The sequence below is a fragment of the Cetorhinus maximus genome, unplaced genomic scaffold (assembly GCF_964194155.1).
Source record: "Cetorhinus maximus unplaced genomic scaffold, sCetMax3.hap1.1 HAP1_SCAFFOLD_1249, whole genome shotgun sequence".
NCBI lineage: Eukaryota > Metazoa > Chordata > Chondrichthyes > Lamniformes > Cetorhinidae > Cetorhinus > Cetorhinus maximus.
In genome coordinates this window covers 55,236-68,326 of record NW_027597191.1, presented here as the reverse complement: position 1 = coordinate 68,326, position 13,091 = coordinate 55,236, and the positions used below count along the sequence as shown (strand labels likewise).

The 13,091-nt window shown below is 50.5% G+C and overlaps 1 protein-coding gene across 2 annotated transcripts; it reads left to right on the top strand.

Annotated features, from left to right (window-relative positions):
• The first annotated feature begins 132 nt into the window (after positions 1-132).
• Positions 133-13,091, top strand: mrpl11 (mitochondrial ribosomal protein L11). 2 transcript variants are annotated; one of them, XM_078536485.1, is made up of 6 exons: positions 133-252; positions 1,742-1,871; positions 2,385-2,480; positions 3,693-3,786; positions 11,824-11,983; positions 12,420-13,091. In XM_078536485.1, exons 2-6 carry the CDS (start codon positions 1,749-1,751, stop codon positions 12,517-12,519), a joined length of 573 nt encoding a protein of 190 aa, XP_078392611.1. In that variant the 5' UTR covers positions 133-252; positions 1,742-1,748; the 3' UTR covers positions 12,520-13,091. The 2 variants fall into 2 exon arrangements, with proteins under 2 accessions (XP_078392611.1, XP_078392612.1); XM_078536486.1 differs by having other exon boundaries at positions 164-239.

The following is a 13,091-nucleotide window of genomic DNA, read 5'->3' as shown; positions in this document are numbered from 1 at the left end:
GCAATGCGCGACCTCCCGCCCCTTCCAGCCTGAGGGTCAAATGATAAAATGTTGCCTGGAATTAAATTCCAAATCTAATTCCAGATTTCGAACCTCCAGTAAGAGGGTTGTAGGGAAAATAAACTGTTTCTATTGTCGTCTATGATTATCTTTTTCATATTCCCAGTCAACCTTTCACCTAAAATGGCGGCGCCCATGCAGGTGCTCAGAGGTTGAGGGAGTTTGTCTAAAACTTCAGGGTTTATTTTAACTGTGAGTATCTGCAGCCGGGGTTAGAGTCACTGAATATCGAGTCTCCACAACACCCTCCACCTGCTCAGCACTGACCCTCCGACAGTGCGGCGCTCCCTCAGCACTGACCCTCCGACAGTGTGGCGCTCCCTCAGCACCGACCCTCCGACAGTGCGGCGCTCCCTCAGCACTGACCCTCCGACAGTGTGGCGCTCCCTCAGCACCGACCCTCCGACGGTGCGGCGCTCCCTCGGTACCGACCCTCCGACGGTGCGGCGCTCCCTCGGCACTGACCCTCCGACGGTGCGGCGCTGACCCTCCGACGGTGCGGCGCTCCCTCGGCGCTGACCCTCCGACGGTGCGGCGCTCCCTCGGCGCTGACCCTCCGACGGTGCGGCGCTCCCTCGGCGCTGACCCTCCGACGGTGCGGCGCTCCCTCGGCGCTGACCCTCCGACGGTGCGGCGCTCCCTCGGCGCTGACCCTCCGACGGTGCGGCGCTGACCCTCCGACGGTGCGGCGCTCCCTCGGCGCTGACCCTCCGACGGTGCGGCGCTCCCTCGGCGCTGACCCTCCGACGGTGCGGCGCTCCCTCGGCGCTGACCCTCCGACGGTGCGGCGCTCCCTCGGCGCTGACCCTCCGACGGTGCGGCGCTCCCTCGGCGCTGGCCCTCCGACGGTGCGGCGCTCCCTCGGCGCTGGCCCTCCGACGGTGCGGCGCTCCCTCGGCGCTGGCCCTCCGACGGTGCGGCGCTCCCTCGGCGCTGACCCTCCGACGGTGCGGCGCTCCCTCGGCGCTGACCCTCCGACGGTGCGGCGCTCCCTCGGCGCTGACCCTCCGACGGTGCGGCGCTCCCTCGGCGCTGACCCTCCGACGGTGCGGCGCTCCCTCGGCGCTGACCCTCCGACGGTGCGGCGCTCCCTCGGCGCTGACCCTCCGACGGTGCGGCGCTCCCTCGGCGCTGACCCTCCGACGGTGCGGCGCTCCCTCGGCGCTGACCCTCCGACGGTGCGGCGCTCCCTCGGCGCTGACCCTCCGACGGTGCGGCGCTCCCTCGGCGCTGACCCTCCGACGGTGCGGCGCTCCCTCGGCGCTGACCCTCCGACGGTGCGGCGCTCCCTCGGCGCTGACCCTCCGACGGTGCGGCGCTCCCTCGGCGCTGACCCTCCGACGGTGCGGCGCTCCCTCGGCGCTGACCCTCCGACGGTGCGGCGCTCCCTCGGCGCTGACCCTCCGACGGTGCGGCGCTCCCTCGGCGCTGACCCTCCGACGGTGCGGCGCTCCCTCGGCGCTGACCCTCCGACGGTGCGGCGCTCCCTCGGCGCTGACCCTCCGACGGTGCGGCACTGACACTCCGACGGTGTGGCGCTCTCTCGGCGCTGACCCTCCGACGGTGCGGCGCTCTCTCGGCACTGACCCTCCCCAAGCACTGCGCTGTTGGTGCCACAGCCTGTTACCCAGGTTGTCATCTTTATCACTAAGTCTAATTCTCTTTCATTTTCACTCTGCAGACACAAAATGTCCAAACTCTCCAGAACCGCGAGAGTTGTGAAGAAGGTGGACCCCGGAACCGTGATCAGAGCAATTGTGCGTTCTGGTCAGGCAGCCCCAGGACCCCCGCTTGGCCCAACGCTCGGTCAGGTAAAGTGAGGCAGTGCCCAACTGAAGAAAGAAATCTCCCAATTTACTAGCTCCTTTCACCATCTGAGGATGTCCCAAAGTGTTTCACAATGAAGGATCTTTTTGTCTGAAGTGTAATGTAGCAGCCAACTTACGCACAGCATGATCCCACAAACAGCAATGTGATAATGACCCAGATCGTCTGTTTTTAGTGACATTGATTGAGGGATAAATATTGGCCCCGGGACACCGGGGAGAACTCCCCCCTGCTCTTCTTCCAATAGTGGCCATGGGATCTTTTACACCCACCCGAGAGGGTTAAACTTGGTTTAACCTGCACCTCCGACAGTGCAGCCCTCCCTCAGTCTCTGGAGTGGGACTTGAACCCGCAACCTCCTGTCTCAGAGGAGAGCGTGTAACCCACTGAGCCACAGATGGCACCTCCTGTTTAGTTGAAATAGTCTGGCTGCTTCCCTACCGCATTGTGACCCCACATGTCCTCCGCCCTCACTGTCTGTCCTTTCCTCTCCACAGCGGGGAATTCCTATTGGTCAGTTCTGTAAGGAGTTCAACGAGAGGACAAAAGATATGAAGGAAGGGTTGCCACTGCCCATCAAAATCTTTGTCAACGTAAGTTTGGAACGAACGACCAATTGGCTGGAAGCAGCACTTGGATCAGTGGAGAGTTAATGTGGCATTTGTCTTTCTTTGATGTAGTTTGAGGGAGTAATGTTGTTGACAGCCCTTGTGACTGGCCTAGAACCCTGATCTCACCAGCTGTGGCACTGTGACCCACACAGGAAAGGAGCTGACCCCGGGTCTCACCAGCTGTGGCACTGTGACCCACACAGGAAAGGAGCTGACCCCGGGTCTCACCAGCTGTGGCACTGTGACCCACACAGTAAAGGAGCAGACCCCGGGTCTCAACAGCTGTGGCACTGTGACCCACACAGGAAAGGAGCAGACCCCGGGTCTCAACAGCTGTGGCACTGTGACCCACACAGTAAAGGAGCAGACCCTGGGTCTCAACAGCTGTGGCACTGTGACCCACACAGTAAAGGAGCAGACCCTGGGTCTCAACAGCTGTGGCACTGTGACCCACACAGGAAAGGAGCAGACTCCAGCCTCAGCTTCCGATGTGGCAACACTCAGCCTCGTGCCCCTGGGGGGAGGGGAAGACAGAAATCTGGCAACACTGAAGCTCCTGCTCACCATCTACCCACCCAATCCCCTGCCAGGGTGGTGCTGGATGGACGCGGCTTGGCATGAAGCCATCATGGCCAAATAGCCCGCGATTATTTGCAAATGTAAAATCGGCCACTTGTTTAACCCACAGCTCCCACAGTGGGGGGGCAGTGTCCTCGAGGGGAGGGGAGGGACAATGTCCTCGGGGCAGGGAGGGGAGGTGTCCTCGGGGAGAGGGGAGGGTCAATGTCCTCAGGGCATGGAGGGGAGGTGTCCTTGGGGAGGGACAATGTCCTCGGGGCAGGGAGGGGAGGTGTCCTGGGGAGAGGGGAGGGACAATGTTTTCGGGGCAGGGAGGGGCGGTGTCCTCGAGGAGAGGGATGGGTCAATGTCGTCGGGGCAGGGAGGGGAGGTGTCCTTGGGGAGAGGGGAGGGACAGTGTCCTCGGGGCATGGAGGGGAGATGTCCTCGGGGAGAGGGGAGGGTCAATGTCCTCAGGGCAGGGAGGGGAGGTGTTCTTGGGGAGTGGCAGGGGAAGGGGTGTAACTCTCGCAGCTGCTCTGACCTCTGCCTGAGACGGTGCCTGGTCTGGGGGTTGAGCTGTCCTTGATGTGGAGTTTGGAATCTCTGTCCAGTCTAACACTGCCTCTGTTCCAGCCCGACCGCACCTTTGAGCTGAAAATCAGCCTGCCCACGGTGTCATACTTCCTGAAGGCTGCAGCCGGCATTGAGAAGGGGGCTGGAAGGACGGGTGAGTGAACACGAGAGAGGGGAACATGGAGGGAATTGGACTCGGGTGGGGACATGGGTAGTGCAGGAATAGAGGCAACTTGTAAACCCTGCCGAACCCCTCGATTAGATTCCAGTCTGTAACACACTCCCGGGTATCTGCTATTCTGTATATAAACCACCCTGAACCCCTCGATTAGATTCCAGTCTGTAACACACTCCCGGGTATCTGTTATTCTATATATAAACCACCCCGAACCCCTCGATTAGATTCCAGTCTGTAACTCACTCCCAGGTATCTGTTATTCTATATATAAACTACCCGAACACCTCTATAAGATTCCAGTTTGTAACTCACTCCCGGGTATCTGTTATTCTATATATAAACCACCCCCGATCCCCTCGATTAGATTCCAGTCTGTAACTCACTCCCGGGTATCTGTTATTCTATATATAAACACCCCGAGACCCTCAATTAGATTCCAGTCTACAACTCACTCCTGGGTATCTGTTATTCTATATATAAACCACCCCGAACCCCTCGATTAGATTCCAGTCTGTAACTCACTCCCGGGTATCTGTTATTCTATATATAAACCCCCGAACTCCTCGATTAGATTCCAGTTTGAAACTCACTCCCGGGTATCTGTTATTACATATGAACATGTAAATTCGGAACAGGAGTCGGCCATTCGGCCCCTCGAGCCTGCTCCGCCATTCAATAAGATCGTGGCTGATCTGATTGTAACCTCAACCCCAGATTCCTGCCTACCCCCGATAACCTTTCACCCCCTTGTTAATCAAGAATCTATCTCGCTCTGCCTTAACAATATTCAAAGACTCTGCTTCCACCGCCTTTTCAGGAAGAGAGTTCCAAAGATTCACATCCTTTAAAAAGTACCTGGATGAGCACTTGGCACGTCATAACATTCAAGGCTATGGGCCACGTGCTGGTAAATGGGATTAGGTAGGTAGGTCAGGTGTTTCTCACGTATCGGTGCAGACTCGATGGGCCGAAGGGCCTCTTCTGCACTGTGTGATTCTGTGACCCTCTAAGAGAAAAAATTTCTACTCATCTCTGTCTTAAATAAACGACCCCTTATTTTTAAACAGTGACCCCTAGTTCTAAATTCTCCCACAAGAGGAAACATCCTCTCCACATCCACCCTGTCAAGACCCCTCAGGATCTTAAAGGTTTCAATCAACTCGCCTCTTACTCTTTTAAACTCCAGTGGGTACAAGCCTAACCTGTCCAACTTTCCTCATAAGACAACCCGTCATTCCTGCTATTAGTTTAGTAAACCTTCTTTCATCTTTCTTTAAATAAGGTGACCAATACTGTACACAATACTCCAGATGTGGTCTCACCAGTGCCCTGTACAACTGAAGTGTAACCTCCCTACTTTTGTATTCAATTCCCCCTCACAATAAACGATAATATTCTATTCATTTTCCTAATTCCCTGCTGTACCTGTATACTAACCTTTTGTGATTCATGCACTAGGACACCCAGATCCCTCTGAATCTCAGAGCTCTGCAATCTTTCACCATTTAGATAATAAGCTTCTTTTTTATTCTTTCTGCCAAAATGAACAATTTCACATTTTCCCACATTATACTCCATTTGCCAGATCTTTACCCACTCACTTAACCTATTTGTATCACTTAGTATCCTCCTTACATCCTCTTCACAATTTACTTTCCTACCTACCTTTGTGTTGTCTGCAAATTTAGCCACCTTCCTTCGGTCCCTTCATCCAAGTCATTGATATAAATTGTAAACAGTTGAGGCCCCGGCACTGATCCCTGTGGTACACCACTCCTCACATCCTGCCAACCAGGGAAAGACCCATTTATGCCAACTCTCTGCTTCCTGTTAGCCAGCCAATCTTCTATCGAAGCCAATATGTTACCCCCTACACCATGAACTTTTATTTTCCACAATAAACTTTGATGTGGCAACTTATCAAATGCCCTCTGGAAATCTCAGTACAGCACATCCACTGGTTCCCCTTTATCCACAGCACATGTGACTTCTTCAAAGAACTCCAATAAATTGGTTAAACATGATTTCCCTTTCACAAAACCATGTTGACTCTGCCTGATTGCCTTGAATTTTTTTAAGTGCCCTGTTATAGCATCTTTAATAATAGCTTCTAACATTTTCCCTATGGCAGATGTTAGGCTAACTGGCCTATAGAGGTATACATAACAGAAAAAGGCCCTTCGGCCCATCGAGTCTGCACCGGTCAAACAAGTACCTAACTATTCTAATTCCTTTTTACAGCACTAGGCCCATAGCCTTGTATGCCATGGCATTGCAAGTGCACATCCAAATATTTCTTAAATGTTATGAGAGTTTCTGCCTCTACCACCCTTTCAGGCAGTGAGTTCCAGATTCCCACCACCCTCTGGGTGAAAAAATTCTTCCTCACATCCCCTCTAAACCTCCTGCCCCTTACCTTAAATCTATGCCATAGTTTCCTGCTTTCTATCTCCCTCCCTTTTTGAATAAAGGAGTTATATTTGCTATTTTCCAACCTAATGGAACCTTCCCCGAATCTAGGGAATTTTTGAAAATTAAAACCAATGCATCAACTATCTCACTGGCCACTTCTTTCAAGACCCTAGGATGAGGGCCACCAGGACCCGGGGATTTATCCGCCCACAGCTCCAACAATTTGCTCAGTACCACTTCCCTGGTGATTGTAATTTTCCTGAGTTCCTCCCTCCCTCCCATTTCCTGATATAAAGCTATTTCCAGGATGTTACCTGTAGACTCATCGCAGAAGGAGGCCATTCGGCCCATTGTCTCCTCACCAGTCAACATAGATCTGTACACTAATCCCATTTTCCAGCGCTTGGCCCATAGCCCCGGAGGCTATGGCAACCCAAGTGAACATCTAAATACTTCTTAAATGTTACGAGAATTTCTGACCCAACTAATGGAAAAAGTGCCTTCCTATCCACCCTATCTATGTCCCTCAGAATCTTATACACCTCTATCAGGTCCCCTCTCACCCTTCGCTGCTCCAAGGAAAACAACCTCAGCCTATCCAATCTTTCCTCATAGCTCAGACCCTCCAGCCCAGGCAGCATCCTGGTGAATCTCCTCTGCACCCTCTCCAGTACAATCACATCCTTCCTATAATGTGGTGACCAGAACTGCACACAATACTCCAGTTGTGGCCTAACTAGCGTTTTATACAGTTCCAGCATAACCTCCCTGCTCTTGCCTTTATTAGCCAAGGTATAGAATACAAGTATCCCATATGCCTTCTTAACCATCTTATCTACCTGCCCTGCTACCTTCATGGATCTTTGGATATGCACACCAAGGTCCCTCTGATCTTCAGTACTTTCCAGGGTCCTACCATTCATAGTGTAATCCCTTGCCTTGTTAGCCCTCCCCAAGTGCATTACCTCACACTTTTCTGGGTTGAATTCCAATTACCACTGCTCTGCCCACCTGACCAGTCCATTGATATCCTCCTGCAGTTTACAGCTATCCTCCTCACTATTTACCACCCTGCCAATTTTCGTGTCATCCGCGAACTTCTTGATCCTACCCCCTACATTTAAATCCAAATTATTTATATACACCACAAACAGCAAGGGCCCCAGCACCGAGCCCTGTGGAACCCCACTGGAAACAGATTTCCAGTCACAGAAACATCCCTCTACCATCACCCTCTGCTTCCTGCCTCTCCGCCAATTTTGGATCCAATGTGCCACTTTGCCTTGGATCCCATGGGCTCTTACTTTCTTGACCAGTCTGCCATGAGGGACCTTATCAAAAGCCTTGCTAAAATCCATGTAGACCACATCAAATGCATTACCCTCATCAACACTCCTGGTTACCTCCTCAAAAAATTCAATCAAATTTGTCAAACACGACCTTCCCTTCACAAATCCATGCTGACTATCCCTGACTAATCCGTGTCTCTCCAAATGCAGATATATTCTGCCCCTCAGAATTCTTCTTAGTAACTTCCCCACCACTGAGGTTAGACTGACTGGCCTGTAATTTCCTGGTCTATCCCTTCCTCCCTTTTTAATAATGGGACAACGTTAGCAGTCCCCCAATCCTTTGGCACCTCACCTGTGGCCAGAGAGGATTTGCCAGGGCCCCTGATATCTCTTCCCTTGCCCCCCTCAACAGCCTGGGATACATCTCATCTGGGCCTACTGATTTATCCACTTTTAAGGCGCTATACCCACTAGTACCTCCTCTCTCTCTCTGTTAATTTCCTCCCTCCACCCTGATGCCTATACCTGCATCGTCCTTTTCCACTATGAAGACCGATGCAAGGTATTCATTGAGGACTGTACCCACGTCTTCTGGGTCCACACACACATTACCTCCATGGTCCCTAATTGGCCCTACTCTTTCCCTAGTTATTCTCTTGTTCTTTATATATTAAGGAAAACCCAAAGGTGTTTTTTTAAATACATAAACTCCTTTGGGTTTTCCTTTATTCTACCCACCAATGGTTCCTCATGCACTCTCTTAGCTTTCCGAATTTCCTTATTAAGTTCCCCCCTACACTTTTTTTACTCCTCTAGGGATTCTGCTGTATTGAGCCCTCGGTATCTGCCATAAGCTTCTCTTTTTTTCTTAATCCTAATCTTTATGTCCCTTGACATCCAATATTCTCTGGGCTTAGTCCATCCCTTTGTCTTTACAGGAACAAACTTGCCCTGTACTCTCGCTATTTCCTCCTTGAATGCCTCCCACTGCTCTGACAGTTTTATCTGCAAGTAGCTGCTCCCAGTCCACTTGGGCCAAATCGTATCTCATCTTCGTAAAATTAGCCCTTCCCCAGTTTAGAATTTTTAGTCCCGCCCCGACCTTATCCTTTTCCATAACTATCCTAAATCTAACTGAGTTATGGTCACTATCTCCAAAATGCTCCCCTACTGATACGCCTTCCATCTGCCCAGGCTCATTTCCAAATATGAGTTCCAGAACTGCCCCCTCCCTTGTTGGGCTTTCTATGTATTGGCTAAAAAAGTTCTCCTGGATACAACAGAAGAATTTTGCTCCCTCCCAACCTTGCCACTAAAACTATCCCAGTTAATATTTGGGTATTTAAAATCTCCTCCTATTACTGCCTTATTATTCTTACGCTTCTCTGAAATTTGATTACATATTTGATCCTCTATCTCTCCCTGACTGTTTGGGGGCCTATAGTAAACACCCAACAGTGTGTTTGTCCCTTTTGTGTTTTTTACCTCTACCCATATGGCCTCCTCTGATGATCCTTCCAAGATACCATCCCTCCTCACTGCTATAATTGATTCCTTGATCAATATTGCGACCACCCCCCTCCTCTTCTATTCCCCTCTCTACCTTGCCTGATTACCCTATAACCAGGAATGTTGAGCTGCCAATCCTGCCCTTCATTTAGCCAAGTCTCAGTCATAGCTATGCCTATCTGTGCCCTCAGCTCATCTGTCTTATTCCTCAGGCTCCTTGTATTAAAATATATTCCATTTAGCCTCTATAGTGAAGACTGAAGCAAACTACTTGTTTAATTTATCTGCCATCTCTCTACTTTCCATTATAAATTCCCAAGACGCACTCTATAGGGCCAACGCTCACTTTGTTAACTCTTTGCTTATTTAAATATCTATAGAAACTCTTACTGCCCATCTTTACATTACTAGCTAGCTTTCTCTCATAATCTAACTTTTCCCTCCTTATTAATCTCTTTGTCATTCTTTGTTGTGCTTTATATTTTTTCCAATCTTCTGACCTGTCACCCGTCTTTGTGTAATTATATGCTTTTTCTTTAAGTTTAATACTGTCTTCAACATTTTTAGTTAACGACAGACGGTGAGCCCTCCCCTTAGAATTTTTCTTTCTCTTTGGAATGTAACTATTTTGTGCATTCTGAAATATCCCTTTAAATGTCTGCCACGGAACTTCTACTGACATAACCCTTAACCTCATTTGCCAGTTCACTTTAGCTAGCTCTGCCTTCATGCCCTCATTATTACCCTTATTTAAGTTTAAAATACTAGTCTTGGACCCACTCTTACCTCCCTTAAAATGGAGGATATGAATTAATCCTATCTTGTTGCTCAATACCAGGTCTAGTATAGCCTGCTCTCTGGTTGGTTCCAGAAAGTGCTGTTCTAAGAAACTATCCCAATAATATTCTATGAACTCCTCATCTACGTGACCTTTGCCCATCTGATTTTTCCAGTCTATACATAAATTAAAACCCCCCCATGATTATTGCTGCATCTTTCTGGCAAGCTCCCATTTTCCCTTTTATACTCTCTCCTACCATCTGGGTACTGTTAGGGGTCTGTACACCACTCCCACAAGTGGTTTCTTGCCTTTATCGTTCCTCATCTCAACCCAAACCGCTTCTACATCCTGCTTTCCTGAACTTAGGTTATCCCTCTCTAATGTGTGAATGTCATTAGTTAACAGAGCTACCCCTCCAACTTTTCCCAACTTCCTGTCCTTCCTAAATGTCACATACCCTTCAATATATAGGTTCCAATCTATGTCTTCCTGTAGTCATGTCTCTGTAATGGCTATCAGATCATACTTATTGATTTCTATTTGCACTCTCAGTTCATCTGTTTTGTTTTGAATGCTATGTGCGTTTAGATACAGAGCCTTTAGTTTTGTCCTTTCATTATTTTTGTAGTGCCTAGCCTTATCTGCTGATTTACCCTTCGATTTATACTCTCTGTCCCTTCCTGTCACTGTCTGTTTATCATTTCCCATATTCATATGTGTCTCTCTTGCCTTGTCTCTGCTCTTTGGTTTATCACATCTTCCATAATTTGATCCATTGTCCCCACTATTCAGTTTAAAACCCTTTCTACTCCCCTAGTTAGGCAGCTCGCGCAAACACCAACTCCAGCACGGTTCAGGTGTAGAATGTCCCAACGGTACAGATCCCATTTTCCCCAGTGCTGGTGCCAGTGCCCCACAAACCGGAACCTGCTTCTCCCACACCCAGCCTCTGAGCCCCGATTCACAATGTTATCCAGGAGCTCCCACATACTGCAGCCTTGACACATCACCTGTCCTGCCATCCTTAGTGTGCTTTTAATAATTACTTCATTATATTAATCACTTATTTATGTTGCTTTCTTATATATTTTATTAACTTTACCACCAAATTGTGTACTATTTTAAACATTAGGGATAGAATAGGACTTATCAGATCCTCACCAAACAGCTAAGCTCCTTTCCCTGTAGTAGAGCAAGAACCAATTTCTCTGGCGTGAGAAAAATAAGAAAAGGAATCAAACAACTCCTTCTCTCCCTTCACCGAACTCCCCCCTCACCAAACTCCAAGTCTTTACTCAGTTAGTCGACTGCACTCCGTTTGCCCGATATTCTATATCTAAACCCCCCCGAGCCCCTCGATTAGATTCCAGCCTGTAACTCACTCCCGGCTATCCGTTATTCTAAATATAAACCCCCCCCGAGCCCCTCAATTAGATTCTAGTCTGTAACTCACTCCTGGGTATCTGTTATTCTATATATAAACCCCCTGAACCCCTCGATTAGATTCCAGTCTGTAACTCACTCCCGGGTATCTGTTATTCTATATATAAACCACCCCCGAACCCCTCGATTAGATTCCAGTCTGTAACTCACTCCCGGGTATCTGTTATTCTATATATAAACCACCCCGAACCCCTCGATTAGATTCCAGTCTGTGACTCACTCCCGGGTATCTGTTATTCTATATATAAACCCCGCCGAACCCCTCGATTAGATTCCAGTCTGTATCTCACTCCCAGGTATCTGTTATTCTATATATAAACCACCCGAACCCCTCGATTAGATTCCAGTCTGTATCTCACTCCCGGGTATCTGTTATTCTACATATAAACCACCCCGAACCCCTCGATTAGATTCCAGTCTGTAACTCTCTCCCGGGTATCTGTTATTCTATATATAAACCACCCAAACTCCTCGATTAGATTCTAGTCTGTAACTCACTCCCGGGTACCCCTGGTTACGATGACTGCCGGGCTGGTGAGTGAGGTGATTTTCCTGACGGGTTTGCCTTCTCCCCAGGTCACGAGGTCGCTGGCATGGTGACGGTGAAACATATCTATGAAATTGCCAAGGTGAAGTCACAGGATGAGAGTTTCCGCCTGCAGGACATGTCCCTGGAGAACGTGTGTAAGGGTTTGATCGGCTGTGCCAAGTCCCTCGGGATCAAGGTGGTTCGAGAGTAAGTCCCTGAGCCTGGTCTGCCCTCTGATTGGCTAATGTACATAACCCGTACAGATTATGGCGGGCGGTTGGTGGAGAGTGAGGGGGTAAATCAGCTTGTCGGGGGGGTGATTCCCGCTCCCCACTCCCCGCCCAATAGCCCCAGTGCTAACCGAGCATCAGGACCTGGTGTTTCCTGTGATGCAGCCTATGGTTGAGCAGCTCCTGCCAACCACCAGCTGCCTTGTTGGGGAGGGGTGGGGGGGGGCACTCTCTCCTATTGAGAGTGGAGCCCGGGTGAGGGGGGCAGGGTGTTGGGGAGAGTCCTGGGGAGATTCACGCCTGTCGCTCGGTGAAGAGTTGCAGTTTCCAGTGGGGCTGTGGGGAGTTTGTGCATCTTTATAATTATATTAACCATCTCTTTCTCTCCCCCCACCCCCTCCGACACTCCGCAGCCTCTCTGCCGAGGACTATGCCAGGTTTCGTGAGGAGAGGGAGGAGCAGCTGAGGGCAGAGGCAGCCTCCCTCGAAGCAGCAGCCAGCAAGAAGAAATAATCCATCGGGTGAAACCCATCCTCACCTGATCCACAACCAACCTTTACAGAAACCACCCCCCACTCCCCACTCTCCCCCTCCCCTCCCCTTCCCTTCCCTTTCCATCCCCCTCCTTCCCTCTCTCTCCTCTCCCTCACTCCTTCGGGTTGACACTCTGTGGTTGATGATGAAGTGAGAGACTATTATCCTGGGACCGCCTCTCACAGCCGAGCAGCTTCCAGCCTCCAGCTTGTTTCGGTTTCCAGACACCTGGGGAGACGCGGGCCGGGGAGACGCGGGCCGGGGAATCACGGGCCATGGGACTGAGTTCTGGGGGCTGGGAGCATGTGGGAAGGGGTGCGGGGTCTCGGAGTGTGTGGGGAGGGGGTCTGGGGGTCTCGGTGTGTTGGGGGGAGGGGGTCCGGGGGGCTCGGTGTGTTGGGGGAGGGGGTCCGGGGGGCTCGGTGTGTTGGGGGAGGGGGTCTCTGTTACCTCGATTCTGTGCCCCCTGGGTCTGTACCTGCCTGTCTGCCCTGTGTGTGTTTTCTGGCCAACATTGTCAATCCGGTAAACATTAAACAGATTGAAACCTG